The 21,557-nt window shown below is 40.9% G+C and overlaps 1 protein-coding gene across 10 annotated transcripts in view; it reads right to left on the reverse strand.

Moving 5' to 3' along the window:
* Nucleotides 1-21,557, reverse strand: part of nrxn2b (neurexin 2b) — a 667,491-nt gene that overhangs the window by 106,857 nt on the left and 539,077 nt on the right. For all 10 annotated transcript variants that reach the window (XM_079668270.1, XM_079668273.1, XM_079668275.1 and 7 more), the window contains one exon: nucleotides 5,075-5,256. In XM_079668270.1, the coding sequence (XP_079524396.1) occupies nucleotides 5,075-5,256 (182 nt within the window). The remainder of the gene's footprint in view (nucleotides 1-5,074; nucleotides 5,257-21,557) is intronic.

Here is a 21,557-nt window from a genome sequence, read left to right on the forward strand (position 1 = left end):
CATATTGAAATGATTTCTTAACTTACAGTAGGCTATTTTTTACAATGTGTGTTGGAAGGATTTATTAAATTACAATGAATATTGTCATTGTTGAAGGCTTTTAGAGAAGGGTGAACTATAAGCCTGAATTACATAAAATGTTATACCTAAAAACATAAAAGCCACAATAAATAAATCACAATTATTGTAGTTATGTTTACCTCCCGTATTGCTTTCAACCCACCAGCTTTTATGGTGTTGTTACGTCACTAACTGTAAGCTTGTCACATACAGTCTATGGTCACTCAGAGTAACCTACTGTTAATTTAGCTGCTGGAGAAGAAAGATCAGGGGGGGAGGGGGGGAGAGAGCTGTGGTTGATGGGCCATTAGTTGTGTAAATACACAGCTGAGAGCTGCCGTTTCATTCAGACTGTTTAAAAAACTGTAACAACGGACTATTTTTCTTAGCGGATGCATGTCAATTTAAATCAATACATACAACTATTTTTTAAATCAATAAAAACATTTTCTAAATCCATAAAAGCATTTCAATTAATATTGGGAGTCATGTCGTTACTTTGTTGAGAATGTGGCCATGTAATAAGCGGGATAATTTGCAGTGACTTGTTCCTTATGGGGAAAATAACACCCTTCATCCAGATGAGGATCCCTCCGCTACACTTTGGGATCCTGATCGACCGACGAAACTCCATTAAAATATACATATTTTTGGTGAATTACTGAGTTTAGGCACGTTAATAACGTTTTAATGAAGTTGAATACAGTATATTCATATGTGTCAGTGATTTCATGTCAATTCGGCGAACATAAACATAAATGATCGTGGTGAAGATGATGATTAAATTAGGATTAAAAATCGAGAGCCGGGCTGCATTTCCTCCCGTTCGTTTTTTTCGAATAACAAAATTATTTTGTTAAATAACAACATGGTGATGTTTTGTAAATGATTACATGTCTCTTATTTAGCACAGAGTATGATATCCGTGACATATGGATCTTAACAAAGTTCCGCTGTACATCCAGCGTACTGTATCTGACTTTATTTCACATGAGCTCCAGTGTGGAACCCCACTGCACCTCCTGGTGGATCAATGATCCATTGCAGCTGGCTTCATTATAAATACATTTATCTATCACGGGGGCGGTCTCAAGTCAAGCTGGAGGTTTTCCCTTGAGCGAGGGCAGATCACGTACCAATCACGGCCCTCGCGTTTCAAACTGTCCGCAATGAATCGCTCCATCTGTATTTATGGGGAATGTAAAAACAGTTAAAGCCTATCACAAATACAGTTGCTAATTCACACCAATGCTTACATTCTGGGTTTCCCATTGAGCTACTAACATGTTCGTGCTCTGTGCACAATGAAAAGGTATTCTTGAAAGAGTTTTATCCAAGAGGCTTAATTAGTTCTCGTGCCTCCTGGGGAGTTCTGTGGTATTTAACTTTTCTGGGAGATTAAATGCAGAGGAAGTCAGTAGTAGCGATGTTTTCATTAAGAACAGCAACTGGTCTTCAGTGCATCCAGATGTTTTTGGTTTACTACTGCTTTATATTCCCTGACCTGGATGACAGAGAATATATATAGACTTGAGCAATACAACACTGCATCACCAATATGCACAGTCATGTTCGGTCTGCACGCCGATGATTCATTCCTATGGCATTTTCCAGATAATGAATTTCCAAGCTTTTTCATCTAAAACTCTCAAAATGTCAACTAGAAAGTTTGCAGCTCTTGCAGACACACCCACAGTAAATAATTAGGAGAGTGCGAGAGACAAGGTCTTGTGAGGATATGCTGTGTATTTTTTTAAAGAAACCACAGTCAGCACCTTATTCCACCACCTCGACTTAAAATCTCCTGCCCCGGGGCCTGATGACAGCATGTCAGAAAGATGTAGTGAGTGATGCCCTGCTCGCTGTCAGGCAAATGGACAGAAAAAAGCGGGGGGGGTGGGGTTGGGGGGTTGGCATAAGGAGGTAGAGGGCATGTAAGGAAATAAGGGTTTATAAAGAGACGGGTGGTTTGCGAGAGACAAGGAATCATGCTCCAGGTGGGATGTTATTGTAAGTTATGTCCACCAGTGCCACCTTCTTTTGTTAGAAAGACAGCATCCATTATTGATGTGGCATAGTTTGCTCAATGCTAGCAAACAGTTGTGATCTGAGTCTGTGGGCCACTGAATTAATAACACTGGCTTAGGCAGGCCATTCGTTTAAATGTTTAATCAATTGCTTCGCAGGTGGATGTTTGTTCTCAAAAGCCAGGACATTTAAACAAAACAATACTCTTTCAAATGAAAATCCTATTAAAGTCCACAAACCTGGAATGAAAAGTGAAATGCTGTTTTTGAACCGCCAGCTACAGCTAATGAATAAGGCTTCGAGTTTTGGGACCTAAGGGCCACCATCACTGCTTAAACGTGGAGCTATTTTGTAGTTTGATTGGGTCTGTGAGGCCCCCATCAGGTGGGATGATATGGAGCCACGGCTCCTGGGTTCTCAGGTCTAATTTGCCTGTACTTTGCCCCTCAAAGAGAGACAGGCATAATTAACGGGACCCAAACACCCACCACGGGCTGAACAGAGTCATTTATGGGAGCAACTCGGGAGCAGCAGCAGCAAATTAAATGTAATTGCAATGGGAGCAGAGGAGCCGGGCCGGTGTGTCGGAGGCACTGATGTGTGTGTGAGAGGGAGAGAGAATGAACGGGCCAGACGGGAGAGAACGAGAGAGCAAATGAAAGGCATAGAAGTTAGATGGAGAATATGCAGCTGATAGAAGAGCGAGCTAAATAATGAGTGATCTTGAGGGATGAGCAGAGATAAACATTGAGGAGCCACTCAGTCAGTTGGAATGAGAACTAATTCAACAAAAACTCAAGAAAAACTTACATCTAAGTTAAAGGATCAGTACAGCAAAATGACAAAATGTAGACATTATCCCTTTTTGGTGGCATCTAGTTGTGTATAGTTTAATTTCTCAAGGTTTTAAAAAATACTTGCCAGGTCCCAATAAAATGGAGGACAATTGGAATAAGATTTGGTGCTCACAACACCTTAACACATTTACAATTCAACAACTCCTCCCAGAAACCGTGTCTCATTACTCAGGGTAATCCACATAACACACTGTCAACATTTTTAATGAGGAATATTTGTTTTAGAAGAAAATAGTTCCAGTCTGAGTAATTACAGTTTTGGAAAGAGATGTCACTGTTAAGTTTTAAAAATGTCCTCTCTCAAGGATCTGACCACAACAAGGACACCCTTTTCTATTCCACAGCTGTACCAAATATTTTGAAGCTCCAAAGCGTCATTAATAGCATTGACATTCAGATTCTAATTCAAAATGTAATTGCTGCGCAGCATATCTATTCCTAAAAAAAGAACTAGGCAGATATAGAGACAAAACTTGTTTATAGATGGATTTTACCACCCGCTTTGGGCTGCATGCCCAGAGCATTCCCAGAGCAACAAATGATAAATCATTTGGGGATGCCACATTTGGGCTCTTATTAGTTTGATATTCTACTTTCTACTCTACTATCTAGGTATATGTATATGTGCAAATGGCTGGGACTCAACCCTTTGAATATTAAACAGCAAACAGTAATATTGCTAAAAAATGACATCAATTGTCCCTTTATAGTTGATGCATTTGACCTCTGCTACATCACCACTTTACCCACGGCCTCATGTGTTGTGTCCGCTGCGTTTAAAACTGTAATCATTCCTGCTTACAGCCATTATCATTATTCATCACTGATGTTAAGAGCATTCAAATTGGCCTTGACCTACTTGGGGTAGCCACCTGCCCCCTCCAACCCCCCCCTCCCTCCGTCTTTCACCTACACCTCTTCCCCATCAACTCTTTCTGGGTTGCTCTCAGTTTACTGATCACTGGAAGAGGAGTGACCCAGGGTCGACCATGTCCCTGTCGCCTCCAGGAATGGCCAGCCCAAACAAATTAGGGTCACCGGGACGCTGAATTGGTGTGATCACACACACACACACACACACACACACACACACACACACACACACACACACACACACACACACACACACACACACACACACACACACACACACACACACACACACACACACACACACACACACACACACACACACACACACACACACACACACACACACACACACACACACAGTGTAGATAGGTGTAGATAACATTGATAGGGTCTTATCACTGCATAAATGAAGAGAGTGTGAAAGGAAGTGCTAGAAATGAAACACTGAAACTGTGATCTTTGGATGCAATACCAGTAAGAGGAAGTGCAGTGTCACGAGGAGACCGTCAAAACTGGTGTAAATGCATTTGTTAATGCCTGCTATGCCTTAATTGCTATGTAAAGTCATTACTAGTGGTGATTTTAAGTGACTTTTCTCCTTGATATGTGAAATCAATAAAGCAGGAATGAGGCCAATAACAATTTTTACAGGGGATGGAGAGAAACGTGATTATCTATATCCAGGACTCAGCACTCACAGATTCCTCTGAGTGACCCTAGTTAGCACTACACACCAAAGGAATATTTTCCAGGAGACAATTTCTTAGATGGCAGATCAGCCGTAACCACACCTATTCAAGAATCAAAGAAGAACTTTAGCTTAACCCTAACCCTAACCCTAACCCTGTAAGTCATTCGAAAAGCACAACTGCATAGAGTTGTCTTAGAATTTCAACAAACTTTTAAACTCAAGTCCAAAAATATTGTTTTCAGGGTTTTGGCTATTATTCCCATTATATTATATTTTATGAGATAAAGAGACACAAATATTACTTTTACAAACAAAACAACTGAAATCCAAAGGGACAATATCACCTGGAATTATCCTTCAAGGCCTTCAAATTCAGTCAAATTCCAAACCAAAAACTTAAAGGGATTCACAAGGGTGACAATATAATCTAATATTAATGTGCACATTTATGTCAAGCTCCATCTTTTACCAACCTTAAACGCCAATGAATAGTTTTAGTTTCAATAGGCATGTCAATAAAGTGCAATGTCATCTTGCGTACAACAAAATTATAAAAAAGTCTTACTATGTGCAGCTCCAGGTAGTCCCCCAGTCCCTTGGCGCTCTCTACCCTGACCAGGACGGCCTCCTTCAGCTGCGTGCTGAAGCCCACTGCCAGCCGGTCTGCCCGTGTGCTTGGCCGGTCATTGGGTGGCCAGGTATATGTGATGAGGGCTCCTCCTCTCCCGAAGATGTAAGTTGTCCCAGCTGCAAAATCACAAAGAGAGGATGGAAACACAAGTTATTATTGAGTATCAGGAGAAAGATTCTTATTCACAAATTAAGTTCATTAGCAAAAACTACTAATTATCTTCTGTAACACATGTGAAATAAAGGTCCCCTTTTTAATTAAACGCATGAATGAAATGATTATTTTTGAATGTAAACATGAACATTTTCATCATCACTCTTCTTGGCTCATAACATATGTTATTGTATGTGTATACCGTGTTATCGTGTCTAGCTTTAGCACTAGCACCATTGCTGCCTGTCACTCCCCTTTGAAATGCTAATCTGCCGAGCCACTGCTGCAGTTTCACTTGCCCTTGCTTGCGTTGCATTCAAACTAGGGCAAACTGACAAACTTTCTGTTGGCTATGCTGTCAATATAACCACCAGCCCTCAACATCAACAAAAGCATTTCCTCAGATCTCCCTGTCAGAGTAACTTTGCCTCAACACTATTTTTGAGTTCCAGCCTTAAAAAATCCAGAGTGATTTCCTGTTTGAACTGTAACAGAGGAGTTAGGACTTGGCTCGGCTCCAATACGCTCGCCGGTGAAAGAGAAATGACGGGCGTTGGCTGTGATTAGCATAGCGTAATGAAAGCATATGGAACTGCTCCCAACCCTGTGGGCTGTCAGTATGCCATGGTATAGTAAATACATACAAACACATGCTGTATGTGTACATACTGATGCATGTATACGCAGCTGTATGAAGCTACCAGATTAAAATGCACATACAGTTGCATACAAACAAACATACTTCTACTTTATACTTCTTTTGAATGAAGGTTGATTACTGTCCATGACATTTTACTTTCTCATAGTTGGGCCGTTAAATTAATTAAAGGCAACCCTATTCTGCTTTATGTGGCTTTCCCTTTTCTATAGTGTGTTTTAAAGGTTTTAGTGCATGTAAATGGTCTGCAAAGGCTAAAATCCCAAGGTTCCCTCCAGAGGGAGTTTCTCCCACATTCCCCCCCTGTTGAAATACCTCAATTAGAATCCTCTGTTAACTCCGTAACATAATGACATCACTATATAATATTCTCGCTCTATCGGCTGTCATTCATATCCCTAAGTGATATGCTAAGGGGAGGGACATTTCCGACACATCTTTAAGCCAATCCGAGCAGATGGGGCTCTGGTTTCAGACAGAGGGCGAAATGAGGCAGTATGAGAAAAATAAAGAGCTTTTGAACATTAAAGCATGAAAACATGTCACAGTAGAGACACTAAATACAAACATGAACTAACAAATCAGCATCTGTATGTTACAGCATACAGTCAACCACAATTAATTGTATTCTTATCATTTTACTGATCAATGTGTTGATATTCATATTTTGTAGATCTGTTTTTTTTATCAGTAAATTGTTTAAAAGTTTTATAGCGACTATGAAATGTTCCAAGTGTTTGTTGATTGTTGTGTGCATCTGGCCAATGACTGCTGCATAATAGCTACATCTGGCTTAAATCCCCTCTTTTTGAGATGTATGTACTTCAATGCATGGTCCTTTTGATAAAGACATAATAAAGACAACTCTATCACTAATTATTATTATCAATTATATCATTAATTTGTTGCTGTCTTGCTACATATGCACGATCATGCATTCTTTTTTTTAAATGTACCTGTTCTCACACACACGGAAACACATTGTTTTCTTCATGCCCTACAAACGTGTCTCTAGGTGTGCTCCGGTCAGAGAGGATGGACATCAGAGGCTCTAATGACTGCAGGGCCAACAGGCTTTCAAACAACATCAACAGGAACAGGCCGCACACACTCTTAGTCATGCAGTACACACAATGAGAATGGAGACGCACTCACACACACACACACACACTACCTATACGCTACCCAACACTCATTATCTAACAATCCGCTGGTAGCCATTTGAAATCGGCTGACACACACAATACTCCGTCTCTCTCTCTCGCTTCCTCCTCCCGCGCCCCGCCTCTCATCCTCTCCTCCTTCCCTCCCAGCGGAGCTAAGCCCTCTGCTCAGCTCTAGCTGTATTATTTTAGCACTGACTAATTATCACAGCACGGCAAGGAGGGCTATAAAGAGGTTGTGTGCCAGAGGAGGGGGGAGAGAAGAGAGGCATAAAAAGACAATAGGGTACAGAGACAGGGAGGGTGGGAAAGTGCAAAATGTGGATGGTGTGGAGAAGAAGAAAGTTGGCGTTATCCTTTTTTTATCTTCTTCTCCCATGTTTATTATTCAGGGAAGCTGGGCAAGAGAGAGCTGTGAGCAAGAGGAGAAACACTTTTCTAAAATGGCCGACAAACAGGAAAGGAGGTGAGCCATGTTGGGAAGAACGACTGTGCTCAGCTTATGCTAATGTCGATCTATGTGAATACACTTGTAGCCGTATAAAAACTGTTTAATAAAAGCTACACATACACTTAAAGCTTAAAGTCGAAGTCAGTTTTATAGTCATAGGGATTACTGATGATGTGGGCCTTTAACAGGAAGGGATGACGTAGGTGTATTATGGGAAATTTAGGACTGATTGTTTTTTTTGTTTGACCCACACTATGAACTTAAAGTTAGCTGCATATCCCAGTGTATACTGTATGAATTTATCTTAAATGTGTCTCTTTCAAGGCCCTAAATCTTTCGGATATGCAATGTGGGAGTACAGATGTAGCACTGAATTTCAGACTCCAGTTTACAGTTTCCTGCCTACGACCTGCCTAAAACCAGTACAGAGGAATGTTAAGCCCTCCCACTATTTTCCAAGAGGGCGTTGCCAGATCTTCAATTTCAGGTTTTAACCAGGAGATGGCGCTTCATTCACAAATACAGAAAGACAAGTTTCATGGACTTTCAGTTGTGTTTTGAAGAGCATTTGAACACATCAATATTTTAGATCAACTAAAGTATATCTAATCTTGTAATTCAATAATATATAGTCTTTATATATTAAATAATCATAATTATAATGTAGATGTTTACATTACACTTCTTTATTTGTTATGCTCATACTTTAACCTTTACAATCGTTTGCTTTAATATGCAGTATATTTTTTGTGTTTGCTTCCTCCTGCTCCCTTTCGGACACATACTGTATGATTTATTATTATTATTAATATGAAGATATTATTAAGATAAGATAAGATGTTACTTTATTGATTGAACATTTTAGTTTAGAATGTGCTGTCCCACGGTAATTCAGAAGGCTCACAGGTCACATTCCGACCATTATTTGAAACAATAGGTGCTTTCACACCGTCTACAGTTTGATTTGTATAGAGGGAGCTCTGTCAGTTTTCGAATTACCCATTTGCTTTCGGGGAGCCCTATTTTTCAGAGCACATCCTGCTACTAAATATGTCACACGCACGCTCTGTTGACTGGCGCAGCAGCGCGGATGCGATCAATTGCTATAAAAACACTCTTCTACTAATACAGACGGTGTCACTATGCCGGCGGATGTGGCCGTTGTTGAAGCCTCTTCAGGCTCCGCATCGGCAGGCCTCTCCCTCGGTGTGGAGCTGTCAAGCTCGACCCTAACGCCGCTGACAGGCGGCCAACTAAAAGTTGTTTTCCGTTCACGTTGTCATTTTTAGACTCCTTCGCTTCTTTGCTTGTGAATCCAAAAGCTGTGACGCTTGGCTGTTTTCGTTTTGCCATATTTTTTATTACAAAGCCAGAGTTAAAAAAATATCAATATGAACATTTCAAATACCGCGGCGGCATCACCGCCATAACCATAGCAACGTAAGTAAGAATGCAGCGCCGCCACGTACAGATGGCAACACCCAGACATATTCACAAATATAAAACAAATATTCAGAAACTGTAATGAACAATAACTATTATTTATTTCAAGAACTTTTATTTACAGAAACTCAACATTTCTAATCTGTGTGACACAAATATGCACGATTGTTTTGGGCTCCCCCTATTTATCTCAAAGTCAGCCTTCAGGGGAGCTCCCTCCCTCTTCGGGGGAGCCAAGCTCCCCCTAACTCCCCCCCATTTCGAACAGTGTCTGTGGCTGAATGGCCAGCGATTAGGTGCGGCGCATTTATCATAGGTGATCAGAGCTAAATGCTTGCCGTCAGATTTCATTTAAAAAACAGATCTGATTTTAAGACTATTTCTGCGCTCATAAAGAATGATAAGAATAAGAATAATGCGTATTGAACTGGTTTCCATTAATTAGTGAGTTTATTTAACACTAGAACCGCCAATCGGGTCAATTTGTGTGATGTGTGTTGTGTGTGTGCAATGTAACTTTTTTTCAATAAAATATTAAAGTCTCCCAGTCCGTGACTTTTCCTGAAAGTGTGTTATGTAGCACCCTATGTTGTTAAAAATTGCATTCTAATAGCGGGATTTGACAGGTTTAGGTAGGCCTATAAAAAAACCTCTGGCGGTTCTAGTGTTAAGGTAATTAGGTACAGTAGAAGCCCTTTTTTATCAGTAACGAATTTTGCAGTTGAATATAAAAGTCAACTAACTGAGGGTCACTTGCAATGACAGTGTTGTGTCTAACTGTAAGCTTGTCACTCAGAGTAACCTACCGTTAATTTAGCTGCTGGAGAAGAAAGATCAAGGGGGGAGGGGGGGAGAGAGCTGTGGTTGATGGGCCATTAGTTGTGTAAATACACAGCTGAGAGCTGCCGTTTCATTCAGACTGTTTAAAAAACGGTAACAACGGACTATTTTTCTTAGCGGATGCATGTCAATTTAAATCAATACAGACAACTATTTTTTTAATCAATACAACTATTTTTTAAATCAATAAAAACATTTTCTAAATCCATAAAAGCATTTAAATTAATATTGGGAGTCATGTCGTTACTTTGTTGAGAATGTGGCCGTGTAATAAGCGGGATAATTTGCAGCGACTTGTTCCTTATGGGGAAAATAACACCCGTCATGTGTGTGTAGTAGAGGTGTGTGTGGTTAAAACACTTTCATGAAGTGAAGGAATTTCCTTCTATAAAACAGCTGTGGGCAGCAGTGAGTGTCACGGACATGAATTCATAGATCAAGGCAGACTGGTGCACACACTCTCCTGTCCTGCCAGGCGACACGCCCGTTCTAAGCCTTGTCCCTCACTCACATCCCAAGCATCCCCAAAAAGTGTATTATGTTGTTACATCTCAGATGTTATGTTTCAGTTGTGCTCTGTCTATGTTCAGTGATGCAAACTTGTCACCTTTCGGCGAAATTCGCCGTTTTGAATCCAAAATAAGTCGTTTGTGTGATTCATGTAGATCTGCAATAAAAATATTTTTGGGGTATGGGGGGGTCTGGGACCCGGAGTAATCTGCGGCCGTGAGCTGTTATTTGCCATCATGACACGCATGGTGTTCTTTTTTATATATTATAATGAAGTACGAGCTGTGTGCTCGAGTCTTCCTGCCTGTCGGCTCATGGATGTATAATAAGGCTCTGCTGCTCCGAGATGATGGTCTAGCTTCAGCAACTACATTACCTACGGGTGCGTTCGTTAATATTAACTGTGCGTCCGGAGTCACTGTGGCACAGACTGGACCGCTGGTGAACAGCTGTTAGAACGGGCCGTTCAGGTGTTCAGAGCAGAGCTCCCTGTCGGAGCTGCAGAGCGTGATGTGAACTGAAACGTTTTTCTGTGGCAATATTATTTAAGGAATCGTTGAGCTAGCTAGCTAGCATACATTGTCACTATCTGCTAACGTTAGCTTTAGCCTTCTATTTCTAATAGTTTTTTTCATAGGCTATAAACAGAGGTGGTTTAAGTATATATATATTGTACTTGAGTAAAAGTAGAAGTACTCAGATATTGTACTTGAGTAAAAGTAGAAGTACTCAGGTCTTGTACTTGAGTAAAAGTAGAAGCACACAGATCTTGTACTTGAGTAAAAGTAGAAGCACACAGATCTTGTACTAGAGTAAAAGTAGAAGTACTCAAATCTTATACTTGAGTAAAAGTAGAAGCACTCAGGGCTTGTACTTGAGTAAAAGTAGAAGTACTCAGATCTTGTACTAGAGTAAAAGTAGAAGTACTCAGGTCTTGTACTTGAGTAAAAGTAGAAGTACTCAGATCTTGTACTTGAGTAAAAGTAATAGTCCCAGAGTGTAGGAATACTCTGTTACAGTAAAAGTCCTGCATTCAAAATGTTCCTCAAGTAAAAATAGAAAAGTATTATCATCAAAATATAGTGAAAGTAGCGACAGTAAAAGTAGTCATTTTGCAGATCGGTCCATTTCAGAATAATAGATATGATATGTTTTATAATGATTGATCATGAAAGTGTTCTCAAAGCTGGTAAAGGTGCAGCTAGTTTGAATGACTTTGTATACTGCAGGGTAGCTTGTGGATTTACTCCAGGTGGAACTAAAGTCTGATTTAACACTTGATTATATTTCACTTCATTAATCCACATCTGTAAAGTAACTAAAGGTATTAAATACATGTAGTGGAGTCAAAGTACACCATGTACCTCTGAACTGTAGTGGAGTAGAAGAACAAAGTAGCAAAACATTGAAATACTTAAATAAAGTACAAGTATCTCAAAATTGTGCCCAAGTATAGTACTTGTTGAGTTTATGAACTTAGTTACTTTACACCATGTGGCTATAAAGATAAAAAGACTTAAGCCTTGCACAGAGGCATGAAAATACATTTTCAAAATGCTCAACAGTGCTGCCAAAATTATAAACTGACTGCTCCACAATTTGAAATAAATGCTTTTATATATTTCTATTATGTGACTCTTTGGCGTTTCTGTTATTATTAACACTGCTGCTTTAGTTGTTCTGACTGCTAAAATCCTCTGTCATTCCGTGGGGTGGGGGAGCCGGGGGCTCGGATCCTTGTCACCTTTTTCATACCTGATGAGTTTGCATCCCTGTATGTTAAAAAGCCTCAGTCACCTTAATTCATGTAATAAAAACATCTCAGGTCAGTAACACTCAAAGCTAAATGTGCAATACCATGTTCAGCTATGTTACTATTTATAATGTTATTGTTGTTACATCAGAAGATGTACATATTGAAATGATGTCTTAACTTACAGTAGGCTATTATTTACAATGTGTGTTGGAAAGATTTATTAAATTACAATGAATATTGTCATTGTTGAAGGCTTTTAGAGAAGGGTGAACTATAAGCCTGAATTAAATTTGTATACCTAAAAACATAAAAGCCACAATAAATAAATCACAATTATTCTAGTTATTTTTACCTCCCGTATTGCTTTCAACCCACCAGCTGTTATGGTGTTGTTACGTCACTAACTGTAAGCTTGTCACATACAGTCTATGGTCACTCAGAGTAACCTACTGTTCATTTAGCTGCTGGAGAAGAAAGATCAGGGGGGGAGGGGGGGAGAGAGCTGTGGTTGATGGGCCATTAGTTGTGTAAATACACAGCTGAAAGCTGCCGTTTCATTCAGACTGTTTAAAAAACGGTAAAAACTGACTATTTTTCTTAGCGGATGCATGTCAATTTAAATCAATACATACAACTATTTTTTAAATCAATAAAAACATTTCAATTAATATTGGGAGTCATGTCGTTACTTTGTTGAGAATGTGGCCATGTAATAAGCGGAATAATTTGCATTGACTTGTTCCTTATGGGGAAAATAACACCCTTCATCCAGATGAGGATCCCTCCGCTACACTTTGGGATCCTGATCGACCGACGAAGCTCCATTAAAATATAAATATTTTTGGTGAATTACTGAGTTTAGGCACGTTAATAACGTTTTAATGAAGTTGAATACAGTATATTCATATGTGTCAGTGATTTCATGTCAATTCGGCGAACATAAACATAAATGATCGTGGTGAAGATGATGATTAAATTAGGATTAAAAATCGAGAGCCGGGCTGCATTTCCTCCCGTTCGTTTTTTTCGAATAACAAATTTATTTTGTTAAATAACAACATGGTGATGTTTTGTAAATGATTACATGTCTCTTATTTAGCACAGTAGTATGATATCCGTGACATATGGATCTTAACAAAGTTCCGCTGTACATCCAGCGTACTGTATCTGACTTTATTTCACATGAGCTCCAGTGTGGATCCCCACTGCACCCCCTGGTGGATCAATAATCCATTGCAGCTGGCTTCATTATAATTACATTTATCTATCACGGGGGCGGCCTCAAGTCAAGCTGGAGGTTTTCCCTTGAGCGAGGGCAGATCACGTACCAATCACGGCCCTCGCGTTTCAAACTGTCCGAAATGAATCGCTACATCTGTACCTCGTTACAGTGTGTTTCTTTCATAGATTAACAATATTTTGCGACAGACTATATCACAGTCAAATAAACATTAGCAAAGCGCTACAAAAACCCACTTTGTCATTCCCTTACAGTATATTACACATTATTCAAAGATATTTTTATTCATCGTGTCAGACAGAGTTTACTTGAAAATGACAAAACAATATAAGACAAAGATAGGAATCTCTAATTTTGACATTTGTCCCATTCTAAGGTCTGTTAATGTACCTAAACTAATATTAAAAGTGTTGGGAACTCATAGAAACTTTATTTTAATATCTAATCTAGCTCCAAGCTTCTAGAAGTTTCACTCTAATACTGTTACACCAGTTTATAACACTGATAACTCATTACAGGGGCGCCAAGTGGTAGACATGCAGGACGGATCATCATTGCATTTCTTGCGTACAGCCTACTCATAGTAAACTAATTCTCATCAATTAACACCCCTCTCATGCGGAGCAACTACCATATGCTTCGCCTTCCCCAGAGAGTTGACTGTGTGCGCGATGCCCCTAAAACAGTCACACTTGTCACTTTCTACTTGGTCTTTATCATCTGCAAATCTACTGGCATGAATGTCATGAACACAAGTGCCAAAGTTGGGAGGAAAAAATAAAAACGCTTTTGACACTTTCTATCCAATAAGCTGGTGTAAACTTTGCCTGCTTTAATTTGTCCAGCTGATCGCAGCTTGTATAGTATACAAGCATGTATGTGTTTGTGTACGTGCACTCTTCACCAAAGGAGGTGCAGAGTCTCTAATGAGTAGTTTGACAGGGCACATCCAAATGTGACTGTTTCTCCCAGCAAACACCTGCTGCTACTGTTGAGGCCAAATCCGCCCAATCCTGCAACGCAGCACACTCATGGGGAGATTAAAAGGGATGAAGACAAGGTGTTTCGAGGGCAATCTTCCCTGGTCGCATGAATGCATTTTGAGATAGTCTGAGTTGTGTTTTTGTGTAAATGTCTGCATTTGTGTGTCTGCACCTGATTATGAGAACAGGGCAGACAGGATGATCTCTACATTCTCCCAAACAGTGTCTGCTAGCCTTTATTGAAAACTGTGAGTTTAAGTAAATCAGTGTAGCCTTGGGAGCTGTCAGCAAACAAAAACCCGGCCGAGTATGGATTTCTCTGACCTTCAGTCAACCGTGGACTAATCAACCAATCTGCCTCCACGCTTTCGCTAGTATAACAATAATGATGGAAATGCTCTGTTGCACTCATGGTTTTCCACCAACTCCCTCATCCAAAAAAAAAGAGGCTAAATATGTATTACTTTGTCCAATTAGCTCAGGCGCCATCGATCTGACCAATCAATCGTACCCCTTTTCCTCACTCTTCCTCTCTGTATTGGGGGGAGAGAGGGGTGCATTAGGGTTGAGCTTATCATTAGGGATGCTTTCTCCGTGACATTGATTTAGGATACTGGATTTCGGGCCACTGCTATCCACCGTGTGGGTAAACAGTCACATTGAAGAAACCAGATGCTGCGATTTTTCATTAAGGCCTGCGGTCAATGTTGCCGTGTCTAACGGCAGCCGCAATGCCTCATGGGAGCTTCGTTACGGCAGGACAGGCCTGACGATAAAAGGAAGATTCCACAAGGAAAAAGGGACTGATGTTGGTGATGAAGTCAGTTCTTGAGAGGCAATAAGCCTCAAGGCGTACCGGCACTGCGCACCTATATATTTATACACACTTCTTATTTTGAACTCTCAGAGTGGCTCTCAAACAATAACTCAATAATACAGATGGCTCCTCCAACCTTTGTGTATTATTGCATCAGTGCAGGCTGAGTCTTTGAAGCAGTTAAGGAGAGAGACGGAGCTATTGATTCCTTTTAAACGAGGAGAGTGAATCCTTTTCTCAACCCTTTTTTTGACACGACATATATTTCAGAGACTGTTACAAAGGGATTCCCATCAAAAAGGAGGGAAAAAAGGGGGCTGAGAAAAGACACTTGCCAAAAGTTTCCAGACGGCTGTTGATCTTTGAAGAGTTACACACACCCTGACAAGAAGTTGGAGAAGACGACACACACTTTGCTGACATTTCAGGGTCTTTCCAATTCTCTTCCCCTCACTTGTGCAGGCATATAGACACACAAACAACCTCAGATGCTCCCTTTCCGTGGACCAAAAGCATCGTCAACATGACTGCCTTGCTCTGAAAGCTATCGCTCTGTGACGGTATATAAGAAAATGTAGAGATGGCATCCTGAAGATGATAGTGTCTAGAGATGAAATAGCAAGTCATCCTCCTCTGACGTGATTGGATAACATTCCTCCTCTATCCAGGACATTTTGTTCTCGTTACAGATACATGGATGTGTCAAAGATGATATATTTTGAAATATGGTAAGAAATTCAGACAGGATGCAGATCTGGATCTATTTGCTCCAGACTCTCACGGCCCCAACACACGGCGGCGTGCGTTGTCGCTTGCCGGCGGGGGGGGGGGGGGCTGAAACTTGACAAACAACCAATCACATGAATCTCCAGCCCCAGACACACAAGCACGCGGTTTGATTGGCTAGAGCTTGTACTGTTATATGATTTGATTGGCTGACGCCTCCATCGAGGCGTCAAAAGTAGAACATTGCTCTATTTTTGCAGCGAGCACCGCGAGAGAATCGTGACGTCACCCCATTCAAAGTGAATGGGCAGAAGCGTTGAAGCGGCAACGCATGCCGCCGTGTGTGGAGCCGTCAGGAATATACTGTTGGCAATGAGTGATAGGGCTTAGAGGGATTGTATAAGACATTTTTGCATACCTGAGTCTGACACAACCATAATGGTTATGATGTGGTTTAAACCTGTCTATTTCACGTCTCCAATATATTCAAACTCTTTCTTTTAAACTTTGTCTACGTTTGATCTCAACAGGCTGGTAATAGCATCAGTCTTCATTGGTTCTGCACATTTCTGCAGTGCGAGCTGGGAGTTACAGCTGGGACATTGCACCTCAGACTGGACTGTATTTGAAAAGAGTAATTGGACAGACCTTATGCTTGGAAAATAATTGGTCTGATTATACATATTTCACATGCTGCAAAGACCCTTGACTATATCACCAAACCTGGAGATGAAACATGTTCCTTCGCATTACCGTTTTAAAGAATGAAGACAGTCTCACCAATTCAAATGTATCTGAAAACATGTCGTGGTGAGTTTACATGCATTTAAATCTTTAAAAATATGATCAATCACATTAGGAGCTCACTAAATATAATTGAAGTCCTAGCAGCTGTGGCTAAGACTGGAGATTTTTTCAGGGGCAAACAATTTGTGAATTCTAGACTATTTGGGGAGTATCAATGTATCAATCCACTTATACCCATTCTTGTAACAGCTCCAAAAACTATGACTCTTTCTCTCCTTTCATTGATGTTTCACCAGATAATGTATTTGTTGGGGAAATACTGAATGTTCCTTCTATATCAGAGTAGCACGTGATAAGAGAGGCCCTACGTAGCTGTGTACGTAGCCCGATGTATGACTGCATGGATGATGCTCCGGAGACACTCTGTTGAAGTTATGATAGCCATGTTCCTAAGATTGGCAAGATGACACAGCCCCTAGACAGATAGGCATATGACTGTCATGCGTATTGCTTACGCAGGCCTTAGCTAATCTTAACTAATGTCAGAATACAGCTTTGAACCAGTATTCTTCCATCTTGTTGACTGTAACACCCTCTCTTGTATATAAGCATCTGAAGGACACTGTTCTGGTATTTGTCCCACGCAGCCCTGTGTGTGATAACTACTTCCTTTCTTGCAAGGATAAATAAATACATGTATCCTGATATTGAAGACCAAGCCGGTGACGAGTGATATTTTCCCAACAGTATTCCTATCCCTACAGAAGCACCGTCACTGTACAGTATTTATATGAATAAAGTTTTAATCTGAAAAACCAAGAATAGTGCATTGGAGTTTGTGAGTTTACTGTACATGTACTTCAACACTGAGGCTCATATTGTCATGTCTTGTGTGGGAACTCCTGCAGAGTCAGCAGCAAATGATTAGGGATGCTAAAAGGTGGGAGAGATAGATTTAGTTTAGGCTGATGGGTGCTTATTTGTTTCCAAGATGATAGTCATGGCAGGGGAATAATAGCTATCAAAATGGAATTACAGGGCTACTGACAAAATGGGACTGATTACACTGACAGATTGCTGCCCACTTCTTTAAATCACATTTTTTCATGTCTAGCTTCAGATACGACTATAGAGGGAATTTAACTGAAAATAAATGGTTTGTATATATCCTGTGTTCTCCTGTAGGAGACATGCTATCCTAATATGGTGGCCAGTGCTTCAGTCTCCCCTCCTTGTTATATTTGTGGCACCAGTTTGTGACAAAACAACGTAATTAGTAGCACGTTTCTTTGAATTATTGTTGTGAACCACCAATATAATTCTTACCTCAGAGTGTTCAGAAATCACTCATGTCAGCCCAAGCCTTCTGATAATCATTCAACTTCATAATTATACCTGTAGGAACTTAAAACTGAGCCGTACCTTTTACAATTCAGGAGGATTCTTCTATTTTGCTATTGACGCCAATGATGCTTGCAAGGTTTGTTTGAAACATTTCAAAAATGCTTTTTATGTCCCTGGAGGGAATGCTACAATAAGAGATTTTTGTACAAATAACATTCCTAAAGTGGCACTCAGTCACTTATCTTTTTCCAAATATGATTTAAATGGAGGGATCCAGTGGGAGTATTAGGAAGAAGGTGGGGTAGGCATTAAGAAGTGGAAATGATGCTAGGCAGGACAGGACATTTGCCCTGAATATACGGTACATCATCCAGAAATGTTATTGATCAACACAGAAAACCCTCCATTGTCTGATGGCCTGCTCAATAGTCTGGTGAAGCTGAGACAAGCACAAGAAGAATGCTCACACACCCCTCCTCAGATACACACGCATGAACACACAAGCACTCAGGGAGCAGCAATAACAGCAGCTTCTCCTCACATTAACTCTTAATAACATGTCAATCAAGCAGCATCGGCGGAGAGACATGTGTGAATATTTCAGCTCCAGCTCTACCCAGGGAATTAGTTGTTTAATTATTTAGCATGTTTGGAGGGTATGCATCACCACAATGACCCCCCCGCCACGCCCATATGCTACGCCTGAAAAATATGGTGAAAGCATATGTAAGCAAGACTCTCTCTGCTGTGTATGTTGAAATATAGGACTGAACAGAAAGAGAAAAATTAAATATTGCTTTATGACAAATATGCAGATATGCAAGCTTCACACACAGGCACTTTGAACACTGACATAAAGAAATGATATCAGACCGGCTCAGAATAACAACCTTATTTAAAAGTCATTATGGTGGGATGTTCTGAAAAGGTCACACGGTTTTGTTCCTACTATCTATCTATGGGAACACAGGTGTGTGCTTGTGTGTTCTGAGGGGAATGCAAGCAAGTGTGAGCTCTTACTGATAATGTTTAATAGCCACAGAGACATTGGTGTTAACACTATGTTACTAATGTTTGTTTTATCTTAAACAAAAACAGGCTAAAGCATGTGCGAGCCATTCCAATCCTTGAAGGGTTGACCTTATACGAAAAAGGTGGCTAAATATCGTAACATTTCACAAGAGGGAAGGTTTGTGCATTAATTGTGTTTACAAGGCATTAAATGGAAATATATTTTACGGCTAAAGACAGGGTTTTGAAATGATATCCGTCAAGGAATTAGGAAAATTCAATATTGTTTCACAGAACCCTATCGAATGCCAATACCAAAGCTCTTCCTCAAACTGCCTGAGCTTCTCTTCTATTCTAGCGCTGCTCACCAGATAAAATGTGTCTCCACTGACTTCACCTCTCCGGCTTGCTACGTGGACATAATGGCCTCTCGGAAATACCACTTGTCAGAAATAGAGTGAGGAAGCCAAGATCAACTTCCACTTTAGCAACTTACAGACTAACGTGAAATAGACCCCTGCAGCCCACTTGACCGGAGGTTGGAGCAACATTCAAAATGGTTCTTTAAATAAAGGAGCTGAGTGCACCGCAGGTCTCGGGTAACTTGTTATTGTGGTACTAGAGGTGTATGAGTGGCTGAAGGAACGATGTGAACAACTATGGGAATAATGACCCTCATCTTAAACTAAAAGACGGTTATCATGATGGATGATGGTGCAAGGACGCATAGATGCTGAAACCCTGGGGGGGGGGGGGGGGGGGGAAAGAGGCTAAAAGAGACCAAGAAACGCAAGGGGGATCAATGGAAAGCCTCATCCTAGGGGCGCAGATCCACTCTGTTTCATTCCCCAGGACTGTATTCCTCCGGCTCCAGGGTATCCCACATCAAAGGCGGAGGCCGATGAAGTGGGGAGATGAAAGAACTACATAGTCTGTAGTGGATGTGTGAGGTGCATGCATAACATATTGTGTGCATGCGTGTTGAATGTGTTCCGACATGCACATATGATGAGCTGGCACGGGTCGGTCCACAAAGGATTTGGGGATCTTATGAAGCGTTCACTGTTGTTGACACATGAAAGCCGCTGGGTGGTATCCAACGTTACACGACTGTTTATCCATTTGTGCCCACATAGACAGTTCATTATTTAGTCCCTCAAATATCAAGGGCTTGTATCCATAAAGATTAGCCTCCGAAGAAAAATGTAACAGATATAAGTGTCTTTGAAGACCGAAGGTGGTCAGACTCCCTCTGATATCAAGAGACTAAAAGTCCAAATCTGCCACACATGGCTTGGCATTGAATTGGATAGCTAAGTGCTAAGAAGGGGCTAGACCCAGCAGACAATGTGAGGAGATTATAGGAAAAAAAGCTCTCTCTGAGGACCCTTGGTAGACATCAGAAATGTCACTTGTGCCTCTGTTCTCTGATGTTGAATCAGCGTTGAAGTTCCTGAATAAAGCACAGACAGCTGATTGTATTCTTTCTGTCTCTTCTCCGGCCCCCAAGAGAACTCCTGGACAGGGCCGACTGTCTGAGTACGACTGTCTGAGTGCGTCTGTCACAGAGCTGATATTTCACATGTGTGTGTGTGTGTGGGGGGTGAGCTGGCAAGACTGGTGAGCACAGCAAGGGATGCAAGATACTAAATAAATGACTGTCTGCAGTTTGTTGAGAGCCCTTCAGTGGAAAGCCAATCAAGCCGAACGAATAATATTTCGAGACAAAACCAAAACACGAGAGAGAAAGGACAGAGAAAAGGGGAAACAGAAAAGAAGATTTGCTGTGCCGTGTCTGGAACCAACACATTTAGCCAGTGGCGCTCCACTTACTCCGTCTCTCTTTCTCTAACTGCCTGCCTCCATTTCCTTATCTTTAACCCTCCCTTTGTCCCTCCATCCCCTCTCTTTCTCTGCAGGTTGGCACTCAAACATAGCAGGCGGTGGCCGTTACATAACAATCCATTTGTTGGCTGGGCCTGAGAGGCTTCTTGGCGGCGGAAGCACAAGCAGCAAATAAGGCCCTTAACGGGGAAAATAAGAAATCACAGACGCTCGTGTACACAAACAAACAAACACAGACTGCGAGGGGATGGAAAGCAAACAGTGGTGTTACTGGTGGAGGCCTCATGTACTCCGCTGGTGCCTCATGTAAGCTGGACTCTAAAGCAATCTGTTGGCTTTAATAATGTCTTACTGGAGTCACTGACACTTATCCCAATGCACTTTAATTGGCCTTGTGTATAAACACACTCCAGGCTGTTACAAATAGGAGCTGTGAATATATTTTCTTTAATAGGAATTTCCCCTGAAAGCTAATTTGATGCGTGTCTTCTCTTTCTGCAAATGCAAACACCCTGCATGTTGCTGTGGGGCATGATATGTGCAATGGCTTTTTTTATTAATGTAGATCCAAATTCATAAGTTTGTTTTCATTATCTACAAAACACACATATCTAGTCTTAGGCCCTTGGTCATGATGGGAAACAAATATAGCTAACTAAATGCAACAATTCTAAATGGACTGGGCCGCAACAAGGAAGTTCTGGTTAAAAGCTGAAAAATAAAAAGTGCA

Source organism: Notothenia rossii (assembly GCF_949606895.1).
Source record: "Notothenia rossii genome assembly, chromosome: 3".
In the NCBI taxonomy this organism is placed as follows: Eukaryota; Metazoa; Chordata; class Actinopteri; order Perciformes; family Nototheniidae; genus Notothenia; species Notothenia rossii.